Raw genomic sequence first — 23,805 nt, 5'->3', positions numbered from 1 at the left:
ACACAGATCAATGAACTTATCAGTGATCAATCAGCTTTGACTCATGTTTCTGTTCAGCTCCACCTTCATGGCCTGGACAACAGCACCACTGTGTGGACAGATGATGCAACAGCAGCAGCCTCACAGCTACTGTGGAGGTCAAAGGTCAGAGATCAGGGTCTTTGTAAGCTGACACATTAGTGGTGTGATGTTTAAATCAGGAGCTCCTGCAGATCTCTTCCCCGTCCTCCACCTGAGCAGGTTCATCAACACAGCTGATAAAATCAGTCATTTAAGCTGATTAGTGAGTGTTGGTGTGATTCCGATGTTTGACCCTCTATTACTAAGATTCTTAGATTAGGCTTAAAACTTTCCTTCATGATCAAGCTTATAGTTAGGGCTGGATCAGGTGACCCTGAACCCTCCCTTAGTTATGCTGCTATAGGCCTAGGCTGCTGGGGGGGTTCCCATAATGCACTGTTTCTTTTCATTCACCTTATTTAATGTTTATACTCCACTCTGTATTTAATCGTTATAATTAATCTGTCTCCCCACTCACAGCAGATGACCCCCCCCCTCCCTGAGCCTGGTTCTGGTGGAGGTTTCTTCCTGTTAAAGGGAGTTTTTCCTTCCCCTCTCCTACCTCATAGGGGTCATTTTGACTGTTGTAGGGTCTTTACCTATAATATAAAGCACCTTGAGGCGACTGTTGTGATTTGGCGCTATATAAATAAAACTGAACTGAAGGCGACCCAGAGGAGCGCTGATGTTTGATCTGATCGATCAGTAAAGGCTGACAGTATCACAGAGTCAGAGATGAGGCGTCTGATTTTCGGTATTCTTTTTATTATTTCCCGCACAAAAAGAAAAACTGCTTTTAGTAGAAGGTGTTTGGTCTCTTGGTGGTGAAGCGGGGTTTGTGCTGGCGGCGCAGGACCCGGTGGGGCAGAGGGAACCTGATCTTGGAGTCCTGCAGGTAAAAAGAGAGTCACACGATCAGACATTAAAGCGTCAAATGAACCCGATTACATCGTCTGTCGCCAGCTTCATGACCGCCAGGTTCGAAGATGGAGGCTCGAAACCTGGAAGAGGAATCTGGCAGTTTGTGTGGCGGGTTTTTAAGCTGGAGCTGACGATGGCGGCGGCAGCCCAGAGAGAGCCCCGCCTCCTGCTGAGGGAGGGCGAAGACAGGAGGACTTACGTGGAACTGCTTGATGGCAGGTCTGCGACACTTGTTGGCGTCGATCACCTGCACCTTCATGATCTGGATGGAGTGGGCGCGGGCGCGATGGCGAGCTCCCATATCCCGGTCTGAAAGAGACAAAGAGGCGGGACTTAACAGACAGGAAGCAGCTGCTCTGTGCAGATGTTTCTGGATAATGAGTCATGTTTAATGCTCTTGGCATTCCTGCATCGTTTTAAAAATCCAACTTAAAAGCTTTCAAAGACAACAGCACCAAAACGCTCACTGCTGCAGACCTCATCTGATGCTCTGTTTCTACTGAGGCTCTATTTTTAGTTTCGGATGAGTGAAACGCCGGCAGGCGCCCTCTGTGTTTCTACCGGCCTTCTTAACCCTTTAATACTGAACCTGTCACCGGCGACAGAGCATACTTCACAAGTGCTGCCGTTCGCCAACAATTACCGTAATGACCCCATATTGGCTGTGAAGCACAATTTCGAAGCTTTCTGAAACCGTTTGAATTTTTCTGATAGGACGAACGGTCTCATAACTACAGTAACTCAGAGTTCCTTTGATCAGCCGCCTCAGCGGTGATACGCTCCGTGTTCACCAGCTGTTCAGTTAGCAGTTAGTGACGATCGCCGCTGTTATAGGGTTAATGACAGCGAGAAAAACATTTGTTATGGATCACTGATCCCTGATCAGCTGTTTGAGTCACAGCTGGAAACAGAATCAGTGGGTCAGCCACCAGCCAATCAGAACTCCTCCCGACCCCAGGCCTTCAGGGAGGAGGAACCACGACCGCCACCAAAGTTCAATAAGATCACATTCATTGACCTCAGATGTTTAAGAATAATCCTGTTAAATAATTATGATTTTATGGCCTCATTGAGCCTAAAAACACCTTCACAGGTAATTCACTGAACTTTAAATCCAAGTTTAACCCTAAAATAACTCCTGCAGCGTCGTCCCGACTCTCAGGTGTTTTTGACTGTAACATCAGCTCAAACCAACCACCTGATTAGACTTCATGAAGTCATCTTTCACCTCTGTACGCCGGCCCCTCCTCACCTGTTCCTCAGCATGGAGAGAATGAACCAACGACTGGCTGTCAGAGTGATCTTCAGGAGATTCTCCTGACTCAGACTGCAGGTTTAATGCACACAGTTTCTCCAGAGGTCCTCCATCAGATTTGCTTTAACAGTGACAAACAGCAATATTCACACTGCCAGTTTTAGCAGGTGTAACTCAAACATCGGCCCAGAAACTGAAGCAGTGACTGACGCCTGCAGAGCTGCAAAGCTAACAAGTAGCTTAAAGAAAATCAGACTCTTCAGAGTGAAAAACGAGGTCAGCGGGACACAGCTGGACATCCAGAGCCAGGATGGAGCTCATCCTGAGGATCCAGAGGGCAGCATGAGATGCTCTGCAGCAAGGTTTGAAACAGTCACAGTCCTGCAGACTGTGTTTCTTCACCTCACACTCAAAAGAATCTGATGACATCACTTTAACCATTTACTGTCCGGCGTTTGTACCAGAGTGTCCAGATGTTTTAGACACAGGAGTCCACACAATAAAGACACACTGCTGCTTTAATCTAACAAACATGCTGCTGACGGTCTTGTTGCACCATCATCTTATTGAGCCGTTTTCTTTACGGAAGCTGAGTGCGCTAAAATATTAAAACTCATTTAATATTTTGCTGCTATGACACAGAAGTCCCATTTTTGGGATAACCTCATCTGTAAGCCAAACATCTGCCTGGTAACAGGATTATCTTCACTGCTGCAGTTACTGACTCACCTTTCTTCAGGTGAACGTGTTTTATTTCTGAAGAGTAACCGACCCGTTTTAAATTCTTCGCACCGTTTTCAAACGATAAATTCTGGCTGCCGATGTCAGTAAACACCGTCTTATTCACCAGCTGCTAACTGACGGTCAGCTGATACGTCTGCCTGGTGTGGTGGGCGTGACCGTCCGCGCTCGATACTCACAGCACTGAGTGACGGCTCCAGACGTGGTCAGGTCTCTGTACTCTCTGTACATGTTGTGGGTGCCGCTGCGAGAATCGTAGCGCAGCCAGATACCGAAGTTCTTCACCTTCAGAGGCGTCTTCTCATTGACCTGAACAGGACACAGCGAGCCGTTAGAGACGCCATCAGAGGAGCTAAAGAAGAAAAATCGAAGTTTAAACAGAGACACTCACCAGGCCACAGTAGACTATCTCTCCAGAGGCCTTCTTCATCTTCCTCAACTGGGAAACAAAGTACCAGAAGCGAGACTTGGCCACGATGTGGTTCGGGGCAAAGATCCTCATCCGGTACAGAGGGGGGGCGGGGTTCTTGGTAGAGGGCAGCAGACGCCCAATGACTTTGTACTCGCTAAGCTGCAGGAAGAAGATGAAGACGTGTCACACAGAGGTAAAACGATCGCAGCAGTCAGACAGCGAGACCAAGGTGGGACTTGTTGAGCCTTGAATTCACTTTCAGAGGCACGGCAGCAGCAGAGAAAGGCGACAAGGACCAAGTTCCTGTTTGCACACCAGACAAAATCACACCACGGACACGGTGTGACCTTTGGGTTTGGGTGCGAATAGAGACACCATCACAACAGGTACACCTGCTACAGAGCTCACCTACACCAGTCTGTACACTTAAACCCCATTTAAGCTTCAGCCCAAACAAACAGTGACAATTGGTCATTTCAAAATATTTTTATAACATACTTATATTAAAAGCCATAAATGAAGTGTGCGTGATCTCCTCTAACACTGTGGGGATTTAAAACATGGAATTCATAACTATTATTTATCCTGTATTTGCTCAGCATTACACTTTTCTTGCCATTAACAATAGCCGAACTCTCTATTAGCACCTCTTGTTTCTAACGTCCCCACAGGTGTGCAGACACCTGTCACTCCGTTACTGAGAAACGGGAGAAAACCTGAAACTGCGTTCTTTATAAGCCAGGTTCCACAGCCGCTTCATTCAGTGGTTTCTATGCGGAGTAATAGGCTTTTATTGCGACTGTATTTCATTGTGTACTGCCGGTGCTCTGTGCCGGTTAATGGGCACTTTATCTGGAGTGCTGTTCGGGTCCAAAGAGCCGCAGCTCGCAGAGTTCCTGCGGCACTAGAACACATGCAGCACTCCGTTGGGAAAAGCGGCGATTCTACAAAGACCTAAGTCTAAGCCTTAAAATGCTCCACAAAGCTCCCACATTTATAAACGCCAATCAAATCAGAGCTGCTATTTAACTCGGCTCGGTATCCCGGGTTAAAAAGAAAAAAAAAAGCACGCTGAGAGCTCGGATTAGAGCTCACGCTAGCGGCTAACGTGAGCTCCTATTATCGGAGACCGAGCTGCGCTAAATTTAAGCCATGTTAAATTAAAGCTGTGGCCGCGCCGGGCCGCAGCCCGCAGGTATAACCGAGCTCATCTCTCGGGGACAGCCTGGAAGCACACACGCACCGCGGATGCAGCCTCGAGCCCGACTCCGAGCCCACATGGTGCCGCGGACGCCATGTTGTAGCCACAAAAGCTTCAGTACGAAAAAGGCTCAAATTCCCGTTTTAAGTCGGACTTTATGGAAATAATCCCGCACGAACCTCTCGGATTAGACGTTATTTTGATAAAAATGCTGTCAGAGGCCGCGTGCGGAGCGTATAAATGTGTAAATTAAGGTTTCACGAACCGTGCCGGACGCCTTCATGGTGCCACTCGCTCACTGCCACAGGAAAAGAGGAAGGGACAGGGCGGAGCATGCGCACGTCAAACCCAGGCCGGAAGTCCCGCGGAGGTGCTCTCCGAGCGGAGTCCCCTCAGAAACACATAAAGGGAACTTATTTACCCGCTGACTGTCAAACATCTGTCAAACATCTGTTCCACCGATGACATGAAGAGATCCGACCCAGAGATCAAAAGCCTGATTTTAAAGACACAGAACAGCAGGAACATCACTCTGAGGGTCTGTGACCGAGCAGGCGGAGAAAAGGGAGATTTCTTTATTTAAGCCTAAATCCTGCTGACCGCAGCAAACAGAGATTCGGCCCTGCAAGCTTCATGATGAAGAGCAGCTCTGAGCTTAACCCAGGAGCAAACAGCTCACACTGAGTGTCCTTCACAGGAGCTGTTAATAAAGATTCAGCTTTATTAACAACACGCTGATGTTACAGAGTGAAAGAGCTGATCAGTCAGCTGTTTCCACTGCAGACAGGTGAAGCTGAGGACTCACACTGACGTGATCAATCACTGTGAGGGTTTGATCTGTATCTGCTGAAAGCGCTGCTATATCCTGTCATGTGACCCCCACCAGGTGTTTAACTGTTGGAAAGGTGTGATATGACTTCTGTCTCCCTGTGATATGATTAGTGTCATCACACACTTGCTGAGCAGCTTTGTATAAAGAACAGTGAATGTTCCTCACATTGAACTTCGACCTCTGACCCTCAGAGAAGAAAACAAACTGCATGTTTAACTGTAACCTCAGAAGGAAGACCGTATACCTGTTCAGGTGTTTATAACAGGACCTGCTGCGCTCTCACCATTGTTATCATCATCATTTTGTTTTTTATTTGTGTGTTTTAAAAAACTCGCAGTCATAAATTCATCCTGAAGCTTCTCTGCAGTCAGAGTAAAACTGGAAACAGTCCTCATTTATGCATTTCTTTATTTACTGCACAATCAGAGGAATTAAAAATAATAAAAGAGGTAAATAAACCCTTGAAGTCCTTCTGCAAATGCTTCAAAATCAGTTTAAAATATTAATATAAACATGCACCTCATGTTTGAACCTGTGGGTTCATGTGGTTGCAAACACCTGCTTCAAATACAACCTCAGTGCGCTCATCAATTATTACTTTATTAACAGTTTAACAAGATATACAGAGCATGTCAATGCCAGACTTACTTAAAAAGAAATAAAATCAGAGGAATACAAAAAGAATAAAAAGTAACAATATGAAGTAAATTTATCACAGAGTCACTGATTAACCTGAAATTACTGCACCACTTCTTGACAGAAGTGGTGAATATCTGGTTTGGACTCTGTTCCTCTGGTTTTATGGTGCATATTTTATATTATTAATATTTTATATTACTAATATTTTATATTATTGATCTTCTTTAGGTTTGACGTGCGGCGGAGCCCCTTCCGGGTCAACTACCGTGAGCCGGATGTGACCGTGCGCGGACACGCTGCCTGAGTGTTGCGGGACTCTGGCGGCGCTGACGGAGAAGAACCAGCGGAGGAGGCCGGTTCTGATTAAGGTAGGTCCTCCTTGCTCTCTCCGTCTCTGAGCTCCGGCCGTGGACGCGGCTCGCGGGCTTCGTCGTCGTGAGGTTGAAGGCGCGTTGAGGCTCGTGGAGGTGCGGGCAGGCAGCCTCACCGGGCCGGTATAAACTGGGACGAAGACGCGCTGAAGCCGCTGCTGCTCCGCCCGCGCCGTCACAGCTGCTTCTAATAAACTTTTCCGGGCAAACCCGGCGGGGCTTGCTGGAGTTTGAGCACCGGGAGTAGCGCCCTCCGCCCGCCAGCGTTGCGGCTAACAGGCTAACAGCTAGCAGCTAGTCTGTATCGGGGTGAAGCTGCTAGCCGGGGGCTAACCGGGTGGAGCGGCCCCTCTCAGGTGAGCTCCATCCTCGAGTTGCGACGTTCAGGTGTCCGTCGGAGCTGTCCGCTGTGTGTCTGGGTGGTGTTTGGGTGTAAACATGGAGGCTGTGAGTGTTGGCACCGCGTTGCGTCAGCCTCCAGCCTCCATCCTCCACCAGCATCAGCGTGTTTAACGCCAAGCACGGTCAGCTCACCTAATCACCTGTAAATAGATTTACCTGTCAGGTATGCTAGACACGTAGCCTACCTCACACAGTGAAAATTAGATCAATTATTTTTTTGGGACTGTGGAGAAAACATGTATTATTACACTTACTTTACAGCAGTGTCCACATACTTTTGTCCGCATCGTGTCATTAATATTACCTGTAATACAAACGGGATCCAATCCGGTTTTTCAGAACAGCATCCAAACTTTTCTTTGCTAAAATCTGATGAAAAGTGGAGTTCGGTGGAGAGACGGCCTCTTTAGTTTAGTTTTCCCCCCTGTGATCCACAGCAATATTCACCCACCTTTGGTCACATGATTTACCTGAAGTTACACACTGAATATAATGTGTTTATTTTCGGTAGCATTAAATTATCACTAAATCTGAGGAAAATTGACTGGAGTTTGGTGGGAAGAGTCATTTCCCCATTTTGACCTGTTATTACCTGTAATAAAGTGACTGGAGTTTGGTGGAACGTGTTTGTTTATGCAGCATTTTATTATTACTCTATTTGACAGCACTGTTAACACAGACTGCACATTATTATTACCTGTAATTAGTTACAGTTATAAACTACTGACTCATGATCTCAGAGATCTCCAGTAAAACCTGATATAAAGTCTGTGTACAGTAAAAACAGCACATCTGTTTATTTTCTGATCATTCAGAGGAAAAAGTCTCTTAATGCTTCATTAAATGTAACAAAACAGTTTAAAATATTATTTCATGGTAACGCTGCTGATGTTTTTTGGCTTCTGGTGACAGCTCAGAAACTGTCGGTGCAGTCTTTACTGAAGAGTTTACCTGAACAGCTGACACACCTGAATCCTGTAACGACCCTTAAATAATCTAATTAATCCGCTTTAATCCCGTTAACCTGCACTGTGTGACGTCTTCCTGCCGCCTCAGTTTAAACTGCAGTGTCGTGACGTTCGTCTTTTTCCCTCCTCCTTCCAGATGAGAGAGACCTGCCCGGCAGCAGCAGAGAGGAGCGAACCCACCTTGGAGGAAAGCTAACCCACGAATGGCCTGCCAGTCTGTCGCTGCAGTCATGGACGAGCAGGCCCTGCTGGGGCTCAACCCGAACGCCGACGCCCGTTACAGGCAGAGGGTGAGGCGCCGTGACTCATCGCCACAGATACGCCAAAACAGCCGCAGTTTAAACAAAACAGAAAAGACAGTTTTACAAACCTTTGAGCGTAAAGTGGTACGACGATGACATGTCAGGGGTTTGAACCTGGAAATCTTATGGTTCATTTGGAACTTGATGCCACTGCTAATAGAAGTAATGCCAAAAAAACACCTGCAGAAACTTCTGCAGCTAACAAGGTAAATTAGTTAGATAATTAGCTCCTTCTGACTAAAGCCTGAGCACCTTTAACCTAACGCTCACGCACTCACAGCGATGGATGCATCCGGGGAAACTCCGGGTTCAGTATCTTGCAAAAGGGCACTTCAGAAAGTTTGAACTTTTATTTTTCATTTCAGTTTTAAAATACTGACCGTTCATGTGGCCAAGCGGCGGCCGAGGAACTTGCCCTGCAGATTTAACTGACTCTGGGCCTTTTGGTTGCTCAGTTTCAAACCACATGATGCAGATCTTCCAGAAACATGGCTTAAGCTGCTAAACTGGTCAGCTGTAAACATCTGGAGCTTTATCAGCACGTCTCCTGCACAGAATGAGTCTTTGCCGGGTGACGATTGGTCGATTATCTCCGTGTTACTCAGCAGAAGTCTGAGTGTTTTGTAATAAAACCTGACTTTAAAAAACGGTTAAAATGTTTTGATTGCAGTTCTGGTCAGTTTGTTTTAGAACTTCATGAAACCAAAGAAATCCCAAACTGCTGAGGCGCTGAGATCGTGTATCAGCTCATATCCTCAGGTCCTGAACGCGCTCAAGGTGCTGGTAGAAGAAGAGCTGATGCAGCTCAGGACAAACGTCCTCCTGGAAATAAGGTTTCTCAGTTTGAACAAGGTCGTTTGGGGTTTTCTTGACCTTTGAAGGGTGGGCTCATCTACATCCTCACCTGTGCCCTCCACCTGTAATCACATGGTTCACATAACAGCAAGCAAACAAACACCAACTGTTTGCAGCTCAGGTACCAATAAAGCAGGACTCCATCCCTGAGCGTGACTGGCCAGCAGCACGTGTTCCAATGTTTTCTTACCTGTGGGGTCTGAGGTTTACCAGTGTCCAATAGAAACCAGATAAGCAGAGCACACACAGGTGATAATGCTCAGGTGAATCAGCAGTAATAAACAGGTCGGGGAGACACAGATTAAATTCTCCTCTGGTGATGGAGGAGGAGGAGGAGGGTGTTTGATGAAGCATGGTCTTCTCTGCACCTGGGCCCAGTGTCAGGTAAAGGAGGGTTGAACTGTGGAAACTGGAAACTTTGAGTTTGAGCCCGATGACGATGAAGTCGTCCCTCTGTGTGTCTCCAGGCTATGGCTTACTTTGAGCAGCTGAAGGAGTCTCAGGACGCCTGGGAGGTTTGTGCCGAGGCTCTCGCCAAAGGGATTTACAGGTGAGTGTCCCGCCCACAGAGCACAGGTGTGTGACTCGCACCTGCGGCAGGAGGCGTGTTAAACCTGTGTCTGTGTTTCAGTGACGACCATGTCAAGTTCTTCTGCTTCCAAGTTCTGGAGCATCAGATCAAGTTCAGGTGAGGAGGAAGAGGCTCTGCTTCTTTACAGATGATTAAATGATGGTGGAGCTGCTCTCACGTCTGTGTGTCTGTGTCTGTGTCTGTGTGTGTTACAGACATGGCTGTCTGAGTGCTGTCCAGCAGCAGCTCATCAGAGAGACTCTGATGAAGTGGCTCCAGATTCAGGTATGTCTCAGGTGTGGTGGATTGTACCTGTTTTCCTGTTGAAGCTGGAGTTCAGGAGCTTTCTAGAAGTTGTGGTTGTGCAGAGTTTCTGCAGGAGCTGCAGTGAGACGCTGTTATTTAATGTAATTTCTGACTGTTACACATCAAACATCACTGAGGCTCTCATCAAAGTCATTAAGCCAACAACCAGCTCACAAAGAGGTTTATCAGCATTTAACTTTTAATAAAGCAAAATAATACAAGAAAGAAAGCAGCCGACTCACCGGCCTGAAATTACCTGCAATATTTAATAAAACCAAAAACCTTCTGATGTTAAAGCAAAGCAGCGACGTTTTGTTGTTCGTGCGTCCGCAGGTCTTTCCCCTTCACAGGCCTGACTGATGATCTGAGTGTTTTGTAAGAAACGTCATTAAAAAACAAAGAAGTCAAAAGTTTGTTTTAACTGTAACGAGCAGTCGGGCCTCCTGCTGTGGAACCTGCTGCACGTGAAAGTGAAACTCGCCCTCACAGCTCAGAGAAACACGTCGAGCTGCAGAGAAGGTCTCTTCTGAGGACTTCCTGATGCTTCTGTTCCACTGAGTCGGCCTCTGCTGTGGATTCAGACACCAGAATGAGGCCCTTTGAACACCCTTTACTCTGTTTGAGCGCTCAGCTCAGCAGAAGCTATTTCTGCCACCGGCTGAAACAGCGCGACCTCATTTTGAGCTGCAGACTTGCAGAAATGCAGCATTACAGAGAGGGTGAAAGGAAATCATAGTGTGTGTTTTAACATGTCCTAGTAACACCCCCCCCCCCCCCCCCCCCCCCCCCCCCAAGTTAAGTTATGAGCCTGTGACGGGCCGGTTCATCACAGGAAGGACTTCAATGCTTAGCAAACAGCTGCAGGCGGGGTATCAGCGCTGGAACGTCAGTCCTGCTTCATCTATGTTTACATCTGCTGTGAGCAGCTGATCGGAGGCATCGTCAGGCCTCCGGCTCTGTTTCGTGTTTTCAGAGGAAGCGTGTTGGATGCATCGCACGGCGCCGCTTTCCTCTCCTCCCCTGCTCACGTTTCTCCATCCTTCTCTGCAGCTGATGAACGCTCATCCTGAGAAGGCCTTCATCAGGAACAAGGCGGCTCAGGTGTTTGCCCTCACCTTCATCATGGAGTACCTAACTCTGTGGCCAAAGTTCTTCTTCAACATCCTGTCCCTGGTGGGTCTGAACCCCCACGGCGTCGACATCTACCTGAGGACGCTGATGGCCATCGACGCCGAGGTGGTGGACAGAGACATCCTGCACACGCCGGAGGTGAGAGAGCAGGGCATGATGGGAAAATGTGCAATCATATTTATTTTTGATGTTGATTTAAAGAAGGATGATGATATTAATTAACCCTCGACTGAAGAGCCGAGGGAAGGACGAAGGCTGAAGTGGTGAGAGGATGAAACCTGCAGGAAAAGGAAGCAGAGAAACCCTGCAGAGCTTCGGCCCACACGTCACTCATATCGCAGTAACAGGAAGCGCTGACACATGATACAACAGGAAATGTGTCAGAGGAAGAATTTATACCGTACCTCTGTGATTTCACTGAATCTTTTCCTTCAGGAGACTCGCAGGAACACGCTGATCAAAGACACCATGAGGGAGCAGTGCATCCCCAGCCTGGTGGAGTCCTGGTTCCAGATCCTGCAGACCTACCAGCAGTCCCACCCGGAGCTCACCTGTCAGTGTCTGGAGGTGGTCGGAGCCTACGTGTCCTGGATCGACCTCACCCTCATCGCCAACGACCGGTCAGCGAGTAGCGCACTCGCACGCAGGAAGTGCTCTGTCAGGTCATGCTTTCCGTCCCGCATGGGTCACGTCTCACGTGTTTTTGTATTTTCAGGTTCGTGAACCTGCTGCTGAGTCAGATGTCCATGGAGGAGCTGAGAGAGGAGGCCTGTGACTGCCTGTTTGAAATCGTCAACAAAGGGATGGACCCGGTGGACAAAACCAAGCTGGTGGAGTCTCTGTGCCAAGTTCTGCAGTCTGCGGGCTTCTTCAATGTGGAGCAGGTTAGAATTACCAAGAAAAACACTCGTCGCAACATCACACAGTCTTCAGATGTCCAAACAGTCTGAAATGTTTGATTTACACTCGAGTGGGACCAAGAAGGGAAACAGATTCTCTCCTTAAACTCAAAACAGTCCCAAAAACTTTGCATCAGTGACGTAAAACAGCTGTTCTGTCATCAAGAAGTTGGAGTTGAAACATAAACAAAACATTTCCTGGTTTATTGCAGAGCTGTTTGTGCTGCAGCTAAATATAAGAAACCTTAGTGGCTACAGTGTGGCAGTAATTGTATTAATAAAAAGATAACACTATGGCTCATTAATACCTCATCACGCAAAAGAGGAATATTTAATTTCTTCATGCGTTATGAAACCAATCGGGGCCATCGAAGTCTCGTCTGTGTGTTTGATACACTCGGGTTTGTTAGTTTGGTGCACCGAGCTATAAAACTGTTTATGGAAGGATTTACTGCAAACATTTTCTTCTACATTGTAAAGATACAGATGACCTCAGAGTGCACAGACCCTGTTTCCTTTGCAGCCACATGTTTACCTTCCTTTTCCTCTTCCTGTTCCCTCAGGAGGAGGACGTGGACTTCCTGGCCAAGTTCTCCCGGCTGGTGAACGGCATGGGTCAGAGTCTGGTGCTGAGCTGGACCAAGCTGGCGAAAGCCGGCAGCGTGAAAGACGCGGCGGAGACGCTGCAGGCCGTGGAGGCCAAAGTGCCGCTGCTGCTGCAGCTGCTGGTGCACGAGGACGACGACATCTCGGCCAACATCGTCGGCTTCTGCTACGAATACCTGCACGTCCTCAAACAGGTGAGACTTCAGACGGCCTTTGCACTGTCTTCTAACCTTTCAGGAACAAAAACCAGTGTTGTCGTCTCTTTGAGAGGCTTCCTGTGGACCATTAAAAATGTCAAAAATCAAGGATGCTGTGGTCTTAAAAATCAAGGACCTTAAGGTCTCAAAAAGGTCTTGAAGCAGTGATTTAGAGGTTTCTGAGGTGTCTTCTTTGAGCTGAAGTTAAAGTTGTTTTCTCCTCGTAGCTTCCTCAGCTGACAGACCAGCAGAAAGCGAACATCGAGGTGAGTCTCTGAGCGTGCACGGTGCTTTCAGATGTCTTTATTTGAGGGTAAAATGATTAAAAATACATCCCTCTTGCCACCACAGGCCATCATGCTCGCTGTGATGAAGAAACTGACGTACGATGATGAGTACAACTTTGAGAACGAGGTGAGTTCCCCCCTCCCGCACCAGCAGAGCGGGGTAGGACAGGAGGGACGTTAAACCTGCTGTGGTTTCATTTCTCAGGGCGAGGACGAGGCGATGTTTGTGGAGTACAGGAAGCAGCTGAAGATGCTGCTGGATCGACTCGCTCAGGTTTCTCCTGAGCTGCTGCTGGAAGCCGTCCGCCGAGTCTTCACCAACACGATGCAGTAAGAAACGCTTTGACGTATGTTAAAGAAGCAGGAAAAGATCCAGGCGCTGCCCCAGGGTTTCAGTTTTAAACGTCTCCTCACAGGAACTGGCAGACGGCGCTCTTCATGGAGGTGGAGGTGGCCATCAGGCTGCTCTACATGCTGGGCGAAGCTCTGCCAGCGGCGCACGGCGCCCACTTCTCCGGAGACACGGCCAAGACGAGCGCCCTGCAGGACATGATGAGGACGGTAAGTCACGTGACTCCACAGCTGCGTTTGGTTCGTCCACCGCCGAGTTTAATGTTTGTCCCTGTTTGAACCCTCAGCTGGTCTCCTGCGGCGTCAGCAGCTACCAGCACTCCTCCGTCGCTCTGGAGTTCTTTGAAACGGTCGTTCGATATGATAAGTTCTTCATCGTGGAGCCTCAGCACATTCCCAACGTGCTGGTGAGTTAGCAGCTCCAAAACAAATCCCCCGCACGCTAACATGGTTTTAATTTAATTAATGGTGGCGTTTGCTGGCAGATGGCGTTCCTGGACCAAAGAGGCCTGAGACACAACAGCCCGAAGGTCCGCAGCAGGGTGGCCTACCTCTTCTCCAGATTCATCAAAACTCTGCAGTGAGTCCAGCTTCACAAAAGAGCAGAAACTCATTCAGGAGTTTACATGAAAAAAAGCTTCATGTGGGCAAAATTACAACCTGATGAGCATCTGACCGAGGTGGCAGCTGGACCCCGCTGGGTGTTCTGGGTATTTCCTGTGAGGAAGCACCGGGGCAGACCCAGGACACTCTGCAGAGGGGATATATATCAGCTGGCTTGGGAACACCTCAGTGTGGCTGGGATCTGAGCTTTTCTGCTTAGACTGCTTCCCTGAGACCCAGAAGAATACAGGATAAAACTAATTAGAGCCTAAAATGAAACTAAAGTAATGAATCAGTCAGTAAAGACGAGGTCAGAGCTTCATAATGGAGCAGGTAACAGAAGACCAAAAAGCTCCTTTGAGACTTTATTCGAAGTGAAACTCTTTGAGTTTGTGAAACTGGCTAAAAACCAACGTTCGGTCTGTCCAGCTTCCAGACTCAGAAAATAATTTAACATCAGAAACGTTTCCTGTGATTCTGATTCTGCTCACAGGAGCTCCAAACATTCAGAATAACACCTGTGTGATGTCATCTTCACTGCTCGTAGTTTTGACCAATCACACATCAGGAGAGCCTCACGAGTGTCAGTTAAACAGATTGGTTCTTGATATCTGTGTAGTTTGCTTCCTCTTCCTGTTTGTGTGACTCGCTCTCTGTTGACAGTAAACACATGAACGCCTTCGTCGAGGACATCCTGACGAGGATCCAGGACCTGCTGGAGCTCGCTCCTCCTGTAAGTATCACCACACCACCGTGCGATGCAGTTTCCTCCGGCTGTGCCGCTGAGTCGCGCGTTTCTCTGTCCAGGAAAACGGTTTCCCGGCGCTGCTGACCAGCGACGACCAGCTCTTCATGTTCGAGACGGCCGGCGTCCTCATCGTGAATGGAGAGAGCCCCGTGGAGAGGAAGCAGGCGCTGATGAGGAGCCTGCTGACACCGCTGATGGACGCCTTCCGCCTGCTGCTCGCCAAACTGCCGCAGGAGAGCGAGGAGGAGCGCCAGGCCGCCCTCGCCGACTGCCTGAGTCACGCCGTCGGCTTCGCCAGGTGAGGCTGAGACTGGGAATCTATTGATTGATTGATTTTTAATGTTTTACCGATCCATCCTCTCACTGAGGGCTTCGCGTCGTCCTCCATTTAAGAAGAATCAGCCTCTTCGTGATGAAGGTTTGGGCCAGAACACGTTCATCTTCCTCCTCTGAGTCTGAATCATCATCTTTAATCACTTCGTCTTTCCTGCTGAGCTGATGGGCGTCCCTGCCCTGAAAAGGTCTCTGATAGAAGATGAAGTTCAAGATGTTTAAAGAACGGAGATCAAAATGTTCCTGACTGGTTTCAGATGTTTTCAATATACCGTCACCGTAAAGGTCACGCAGTGTGGCCACTCCCTCTGCACGCTCATCCTTCCAGTCAAACAGGATTTTACTGCTTCAGTCGGCCACATGAAGGCATTTAAATGTGGATCCACTTTAATCCAGGTTTTATTAAGATGGATGATGGAGGCTCTTCTTGAAGCTTTTTAACCAAACATCAGTTTCTTGCATCTTTGGTTGAAAGATGAAGTTTCCCCCACAAATGTCACACATATAAATGCATATAAATATAGAAATGTGATATTTCAGGGTTCCCACCTGGAGAGGCCTCCGAGCTGATGGGAGAGAACCGCCGCCTCTAAATCAAACTTTCAGGGACCAGATGAAGTTAGAAATTAGAGCCTCGTGACCTACACGTCGCACTGCAGATCACATGTATGGCTGTTCTGGTTGTCGCGTAGATCAGCGTGAACACAGTGCATCAGCTCTTCTCTGAAACTACTTCTTTCAGCCTTTAGGGGGCGCCACAGCAGATCATCTGCGTGCGTCTCATCCCATCCCAGCATCCTCCTGTCACGGCAACCCTCTGCATGTCCTCCTTCTCTACATCCATGAACCTCCTCTGAGGTCTTCCTCTTTTCCTCCTGCCTGCAGCTCCTGTATCTCCAAACCATCTCAGCCTCTCTGACTCTGAGCTGTCCCTCTGATGGACTCATTTCTAATCCTGTCCATCCTGCTCACTCCCATCGAACATCTGAGCATCTTCAGCTCAGTTTCCTGTCTTTGCATCAGTGTCTCCAAACCATCCATCACAGCAGGTCTCACTACCATCTTGTAAACCTTCCCTTTCACTCTTGCTGCTCTCCTTCTGTCACACTCGTCTCCACCCGCTCCGCCTGTGTTATGGATCAAACGCACCTCTTTGAGTTGTAGCGGCGTGTTAACGTTCTCGTCTCCATCTCTCCTGTTTCAGCCGGACCAGCAAAGCGTTCAGCAACAAGCAGACGGTGAAGCAGTGCGGCTGCACCGAGGTCTACCGGGACTGCCTGCAGACCTTCCTGCCCGCGCTCAGCTGCCCCGTCCAGCGGTCGGTGCTGCGCAGCTCCGTGCGCTCCTTCCTGCACCGAATGATCATCTGCCTGGAGGAGGAGGTGTTGCCCTTCGTCCCCGCCGCCTCTGAGCACATGCTGAAGGACTGCGAGGCCAAAGACCTGCAGGAGTTCATCCCGCTCATCAGTCAGATCACCGCCAAGTTCAAGGTAAACCACCGCTGCTCGCGCCTCTGGTCTCCAAACCCGCTAACACGCTCTGACCTGCTGTTTCTAACAAATGTATCCCCTCGTTGCCATGGCAGCGACAGGTGTCTCCCTTCCTGCAGCAGATCTTCATGCCGCTCGTCCTCGCCATCTTCGAGGTTCTGGCCCGACCGGCTGAGGAGAACGATCAGACGGCGGCCCTGGAGAAGCAGATGCTGAGGCGGAGCTACTTCAGCTTCATCCAGACCATCGCAGGAAGTGGGATGAACGAGGTGATGGCCAATCAGGGTGAGCGCCACTGAGCACACCACGAAAAACAGACGGGAATTGAGAAGGAAGGTTTGGTCAGAAGGTCTGAGGAAGGAAATAGAGGAAAAGCAGGAAGGAAGTAAAGAAAGAACTGAAGGAAAGAAGGAAATGAAATGTAAAGGAATAGAAGAAAAAAGGAACAAGGAAGGGAAGAAAAACAAAGGTAATAAGTACAAAAGAAAAGAGGACAAAAGGGAATAAAAGGAGGGAGGAAGGAAGGAATAAAAGAAAATGAAAAGAAGAGAAAGGAGGGACCAAGAAAGGGAATAAGGGAAGGAATGAAGGAAGAATGAGGAAAGAAAAGGAGAGAAGGCAGGAAGAAAATAAGACAAAAGGAAGGAAGGAAATGAAAAGGTGAAATTACATGTTTTTAATCCTGAAATCACGTAGAAACTAAACGTTTTATTTTCCAGGGGCGGAGAACATGGAGCGCATCGTGTTCACCATCATTCAGGGCGCCGTGGACTTCCCCGACCCCATCGCCCAGAAGATCTGCTTCATCATCCTCACCAAGCTGGTCGAGCTGTGGGGTGAGTCTGAAAATGCAGAAATACGACTCTGAACGGCAGGCAGTCGCCCCCTGCTGGTCATTACAGAGCGTGCAGCTTTGAGCTTCACTCTGCGGCTCTTCTTCTCCTGCAGGAGGTAAAGACGGCATGGTGGGCTTCCCCGACTTCATCTACAAAAACATCGTCCCAGCATGTTTCCTGGCGCCCCTCAAACCAACCTTTGACCTCTCAGATGCGCAGACGGTCCTGGTGAGTTTTACGCCAAAGTCCCGCCTTTAAAAAAAAAAAAAAAAAACATTTTAGTGACGAGTGTCGGCTGTTTTGCAGGTGCTGTCGGAGTGCGCGCTCACGCTGAAGATGATTCATCTCAAACGGGTAAAAACGGGTTTTCTGTCCGGCGAAGCTTCGTTTGGTGCCACCGTGCTCCGACCTGAACGTGTGTGATGTTTCTGTTTCAGGGGCCTGAGTTCATCCAGTTCTTGCAGCAGGAGTACCTGCCCTCACTCCAGGTGACCCCGGAAATCTCACAGGTCAGAAAACACCGACATGTACTCAGTTATAGAACACCGAAGGCCTGAAAGGTTCAGTTTGTTTATTTTTCCACAAGATGAAAAAAAAATGTGACCTTTAGTTTTACAGTGAAATTATTTAGTAAAAATGAATGAAATGTTTAATTCATTATAAAAGAAATTTTTAGATTAATTTCCAGCTAAAAATTTATTAACATTTTTAATTGATTGGTTCAGGAATGTATTTTTATGACTTCTTTTCTTTATAGTATTTATTTACCGTACTTATTCTTACTTTTCTTTTGTAGCCTTTTTATTTTTAATTAAAATTGTTTTTAATGTATTTTTTATTTTAATCTGTTTTGTTTTTATTTGAATAATAAACATTTATTTGCATTTGAATTAATAATGTAATTAATTATAATCTTTTTTCTGAATTAACATCTAGTTTCTTTTTCTATTAAGCCTTTTTATAATGAAATTAAGTTATTAAATATTTTAATAGTTAAGTAAATCTAATGACTAATTATATAAATGTTAAAATATTTGTGGGAGTGTTTTTTCTGTTTCACCTGTTTTTCTAGTATATTTTTTACAGAAATGGTAATCTGGATTTTATTATTTCTCTTAAGTTTCATTTATTTTAATTTTTATCAATTGTTTTATTAATTTTTGTTGTTATTAAAATATATTTAATAATTTTTGCTCTTGTTCACTGGTCTTGGATGTTGAACAGGTAGGTAAAATTTGGCCCTGCTGGCTCTCCATATCTTGGACAAACTGTGCAGGGTTGGATGTTACCTGGTCTTGTAGGTGTTTAAGGGGCCCGTTAAAGGTTCTTTGTTGTTGTGTTTTTCCATCAGGAGCTCTGCCAGGTTCTCCAGCAGCCTGACATCAAAGTCTTGAAAAACTACATTAAGGTACGAGTTTATTTTTCTTGGTTTTTCGAGTTCGCCTGTTTTATTGTAACTGATGAGCTTCCTTCTGACGGCAGGCGTTCTTCCAACAAGCAAAACTGTAGGAAAGAAAACTGGAAGTTCACCAGGACTGAAGGACTCTTCATGGGAAGCGGTCGTACCGCCACTCATCAATTTCAGAAATACAGGAACTTAGCATAGGCGCTGCTCTTGCACTTAGAATTAAATGCATAACGAAGCCCAGATTGTCTAAGTCGAGGACTCGGACCAAAGCTCGGTGAAATCCCTCCAGCTGCCAGATCAGCCGCCCACGTGCAGGAGCGCTCAGAAACGTGCAGAACATTGTGGACGCCGTGAGCAACGGGCTTTGGTAGGAGAGGACGCCGCCTGCTGGTAAAAAAGATTTGGTAATTATCCTCAGTGACCTTCTGGGTTAGAAGAATTGATAGCTCTACACTCACATTAGAAAACATATTTCAAAACAGGCTAGACTTGAGTTTTTTTCATGTTTGCTGCCACAGAAGGACGAATAAAAAGGGCTGACGTGTTATTTTTATTTAAAATGTGGCTTTTTCTTTTTTTTTTGATGTGCTGAGGAGCAAATGGTTTTCAGTTTGAAGTGAAACTTTACAGCCCAACTCGGTCTGCTGATCAAATATTGTCTCAGACACTCTTTATATTTGTTTCCTGATCGGATGGAGATGTTCGGCGTGGAGTTTAAATCGAAGACGTGACAGAAATCCACGCCACGTTTTTGTTTGCTGGATGATTTGTTTGTTTCAGATGGAAATGAAAATGAAATGGAGGAACAAAGTGTAAATAAGAGAATAAGATGTTAAAAATGTAAATAATGTTCCTAGGTTTAGTTTTTTTAATATTCATTCCCATCTGGAAACAGTACGGAAGCCTATTTATGCCAGGAAAAAAAATAATGGAAGGGTTATAATTTCTGATTTGGCATCAAAAGTTTGTATGAAAAATTATTTACTACTTTTTTGTTAGCGTTAATAAATTGTGTGTTCATTTAAATTCACTCTTTGTTTTCAGGTATTTTCTCATTAAATCTGACTTTATGGTAAGAATACATTAATTTCAATACATGTAAATTTCACACGTCTTTTACACATAAAATTTGATCTACACTATTACATTTTTTTCTGATAAATTATAGCAAATTGAGTAAATTTTAGTAACTAGAATATAGTTATATTTTTGACTGTATTTTGACTAATCTTAAAAAACTTGTCATAATTATGACGGTCAAAATATTCAAGTATAATTTGTAGTGTTAAATCTCAAACATTATTCTGTCATGATTTAAAAACTGGAGTTTTGCTGCTAAATTCTTCAGTTTCTCTTAAATTGTGACAGTTTTATGCTGTGGTCTAAAAGAAAAAATTTTAAATTGTCAAAATTTTGTTTATTCCAGCATTTTAGCATGTTAGACATTAACTTTTGTGATATTTTTGATAAATTACAGTTTTTTGATGTAGTTTCTCATTCTGACATTTGCTGTATTCAGTTAAGTTGTAAGTTTCTATGACTTTCAGAGATTTTATATTATTCCATTTTTTTGATTTACTAACTCAAATTTTGTTATACTCCCTTATAGTTTGCCACTTGGCAATTTAAAAACTTCAGTAGATTTACTAATGATGGATTGATTGATTGACATTTGGGTTGTTGGGTTCTGACTTACTATGTTTTTACTTATGATGCCTTAAGTCTCAAAACCAAAAAATTAAACAATTCTGATCAGAATTATAATATATAATAAATGTTATCTGGCATTTAAATTGTTGGGATTTATTCAGTAAAACTGATTAAAAGATTCAATTAAAAAAATTTTTTTTTTTAATCTTACACTTCCTAGTTACCGTATTTTTCGGACTATACGTCGCTCCGGAGTATAGGTCGCACCAGCCAAAAAATGCATAATAAAGAAGAAAAAAACATATATAGGTCGCACTGGACTATAAGTCGCACTTTTTTTGGGGGGGGTGATAGAATCCGAGACCCAGAGCAGAAATTCCATCTTGAACGGCAATTTAAAATAATAATGGATTAAAGAACAGGACGAACACGGTTACGCCTACGTTATGCTAACGTAGCACATTCAGCTACATGACGCACAACGAGCACGTGTTCGGTATGTTAACGTAACATTAAGTTATTCAGATAACCATAGCATAAAGAACATACTAACAAGTTAACCAAACCATCAATCCATTGAATTCTTCATCCTCGGTGTCACTTCTAAACAATTCTGTACACTCCGTAGACGAAGCGCCGCTTCCTCTTCTGTGTCGCGTTAGTCAGACTCGTCGTCAGCTGCAGTTCCAATTATTCCAGCCTTTCTGAATCCCAACAGGATGGTTTGTCACTGAAGCCCATGTTTTCTTGATCCATCCAATGACTTCCAGGAAAGTTGGGTGGCGCATTCTCCCAGTTGCCGTTAAGCTGTGCTCTCCATCCATCATCCACTGCGCCCACAGGTTACGCAAGACTGCCTTAAAGCTGCAGTTCACGGAGATGTCAAGTGGCTGGAGTATTTTGGTTCATGTGTTATAAATGTCACATATACGTCGCTCCGGAGTATAGGTCGCACCCCCAGCCAAACTATGAAAAAAAGTGCGACTTATACTCCGGAATATACGGTAGTTACTTTTTTTTCCTGGCATTTGAGGGCTTCCATAGTTATAATTAATGCATATCTCCTGTAAAAAAATCAGACCTTTGCTTGTGTACAGAAGCAGTTCAATGAATTTTATATTGCAGTGACAATTCAGGACGATTGATTATGCAACGCTTTTACTGTGAAGGAGCTGACAAACAGTTAAAACTGTCCTGAAACGGCAACAGTCTGTACAGATGTTCTTCACACCTCTGGATTTTGTGGCTCCCTGCTCTGTGTTGACTCACTGTGCGCCTGTATTACAGGAAATATTTCCATTGTTTGGTTAAGTTGGTGTCGTCCGGTGCGTTTATCGTAATTCGGTGTAATTTTCCTGAAATTTTGCCTTTGGAAAACCTGCTGAGAAAGTGCCTGAATGTGTTGGTTTCAGTTAAAGGACATTTTCAAATCCAACAAAAACAAAAATCGAATAAACCAAAATGATTTGTTGTGTTTTTTCTTTACAAAATGTTTAAGTATTTTATCTGAACAGTTAATGTTTATTTGAACTATTTTCAGCTGCAGATGAACATGTTTGGGTTTAATTGGATGCATAATTTCCCAGTTTATGTTGCAGAAGGGATATGTTGACAAAAATCTAAAGAAGTATCATCAGACTCGTTTGTAGTTTTGTCAGCATGGCCCCTTCTAGGTGAATTCAAACCACAAAACAATATCTGATATTAACACGAAAATGAAACAAAAATAAACTTTAAAAATCACATTAATAGTTCAAACTATGAAGTAAAGATTTTCATCTTTTTTTAATATAAACTGATTTTTTTTTTCTAAAACCTGAATTATTTATTTTTGCCAGATGGGGGCTCCCATAGGTGCTAGCAAAGCACTGGCAGTGTAAATACACAGTTGATTGCACAGATGTTGGTTTGTGGTTTTGATATAATCCACCTCGGTTCTCTGACGGTAAAAGAATTCATTAAAGATGTTAGCTTAGCAGAAGCTTCCTAGCTTGGGATAAGAAAGCTATTAGCCAACTAAGCTATAATTTTTTTTATTAGCATTTCAAACATAATATCCCCTTTGTGACTGACCAGAGTTATATTACTTAGACTTTAACCCGGCTTAGTATAAGAAGTTAAAGGAAACCGGTTAGCTTTATATATGTGTGTAATTTAGCTTAGCTAATAAGCTATTGCTAACTGCTGCTAACATGAGAATCTGTCCTTTATTTTTCTTGGAAAGGAAATCAAATGTGTAAATTCAAATTATTTACAGTAGTTATTAAGTGTACTGTCATTTTCTAATATAGCAAAACTGTTACCAGTTTTCTCCTGTTTTCAGTTTTTATGCAAAGCTAGGCTAAAAGGGTATATCTGGTATGGGTTTAATAATTTTATTTTTTTGTTTTATTTTTAAAACACTGGACATGTTTAAAGTTTGATCTAAAATTTAAAAAAAAAAATTAAACATAAACCTTGATTATGCTGTTTTAGCTTTGACCATTTTTGTGCTAAACGCTGACATTACAGTAGCTACAAACAACGAGCATAATGTTAGCAGACCATAATGTTGACTGGTAGCTGTTTTGATGCTATGCTGATTAGCAGTTTAATTTTTCTTTTCTGTCTTTGTGCTAAGCTAGGCTAACCACAACATTAAAACATTTCAGCTATAAAACAATTTTCCCACCAATTTACTGTACTTAAATATTTTCTGTCTACAGACTGCAAATCTTAATGGAATGTGGAAGCCTCTCTCTGCCAGTAAATAAGTGCTACTCTTTATACAAAAATTATGGATTACGTGCTCACGTTTTAATGGCAGAAGTAGGCGGTCATAGAAATGTAACGTACTAAGTGTTTCAGGTGGTTTTTCTGTAAAATCTGTTTCTGTATCTTTTTTTTTTTTTCAGGGAGATACACAGATGGATTTTACTCTGAAGATTGTAAACTTTTGGTTTAGCTTAGCTTAGCATAAAAACTGGGAACAGCTAGCTTAACTCTGTTCAAAGTGAAAACTGCACCTGATGAACAGCTGTCTTATTTGTTAATGACTGTAAATGAAAGACTGGAATTACTGCTTGTTTAATATCCATATTAAATGAAGAAATGTTCCTTCAGTTTTGGCACAGTTCGGACTCCGTACCAACACTCAGCTGTTACACTAATACCAGGATCTGCACCACACACCTGAAGTGACTTTTTTTTTTTTACCATAAAAGTATTCACGCTGACACTAAAAGTCAGCTCCGCCTCTTGATGTTTACTTTTCTTCCGTCAACCAGCAAAAAAACAAAAAAAATCTGATTTATTTTAAAGATTTATTAGACATAATTTTCATGAATGAATTTTCAGGTTTTATTTTCCTTTACGTCATCCTGAGCAGACTGAGAACTGAAAAATTGCCAAATGAATTAATTAGTTTATTCATGGTGAAACGTGTTGACTT

General features: G+C 44.7%; 2 protein-coding genes and 1 non-coding gene across 3 annotated transcripts; 1 reads left to right on the top strand and 2 right to left on the bottom strand.

The window, feature by feature from the left end:
• Positions 1–805: 805 nt before the first annotated feature.
• On the bottom strand, positions 806–4,983 carry rpl18a (ribosomal protein L18a). The gene is made up of 5 exons (XM_030720161.1): positions 4,856–4,983; positions 3,369–3,548; positions 3,157–3,286; positions 1,181–1,290; positions 806–949 (listed from the first exon to the last, which is right to left on the bottom strand). The coding sequence occupies exons 1-5, from the start codon at positions 4,871–4,873 to the stop codon at positions 857–859; spliced, it is 531 nt and encodes a 176-aa protein (XP_030576021.1). The 5' UTR covers positions 4,874–4,983; the 3' UTR covers positions 806–856.
• LOC115773849 (small nucleolar RNA SNORA68) lies at positions 3,624–3,755 on the bottom strand. The gene has a single exon (XR_004019124.1). It is a non-coding gene; the product is annotated as a small nucleolar RNA SNORA68 (small nucleolar RNA).
• A 1,339-nt stretch (positions 4,984–6,322) lies between the features above and the next one.
• xpot (exportin, tRNA (nuclear export receptor for tRNAs)) lies at positions 6,323–20,659 on the top strand. The gene is made up of 25 exons (XM_030720159.1): positions 6,323–6,429; positions 7,939–8,092; positions 9,427–9,509; positions 9,591–9,647; positions 9,746–9,815; positions 10,887–11,105; positions 11,403–11,587; positions 11,683–11,851; positions 12,430–12,666; positions 12,897–12,935; positions 13,021–13,083; positions 13,162–13,286; positions 13,373–13,517; positions 13,595–13,714; positions 13,793–13,887; positions 14,574–14,643; positions 14,718–14,956; positions 16,196–16,481; positions 16,577–16,766; positions 17,201–17,317; positions 17,430–17,545; positions 17,624–17,671; positions 17,755–17,826; positions 18,669–18,725; positions 18,800–20,659. The coding sequence occupies exons 2-25, from the start codon at positions 8,006–8,008 to the stop codon at positions 18,824–18,826; spliced, it is 2,916 nt and encodes a 971-aa protein (XP_030576019.1). The 5' UTR covers positions 6,323–6,429; positions 7,939–8,005; the 3' UTR covers positions 18,827–20,659.
• The last annotated feature ends 3,146 nt before the right edge of the window (positions 20,660–23,805 follow it).

The sequence above is a fragment of the Archocentrus centrarchus genome, chromosome 23 (assembly GCF_007364275.1).
Source record: "Archocentrus centrarchus isolate MPI-CPG fArcCen1 chromosome 23, fArcCen1, whole genome shotgun sequence".
In the NCBI taxonomy this organism is placed as follows: Eukaryota; Metazoa; Chordata; class Actinopteri; order Cichliformes; family Cichlidae; genus Archocentrus; species Archocentrus centrarchus.
Note: the sequence above shows the minus strand (reverse complement) of the source record. Positions and strands in the feature narration are given on the sequence as shown.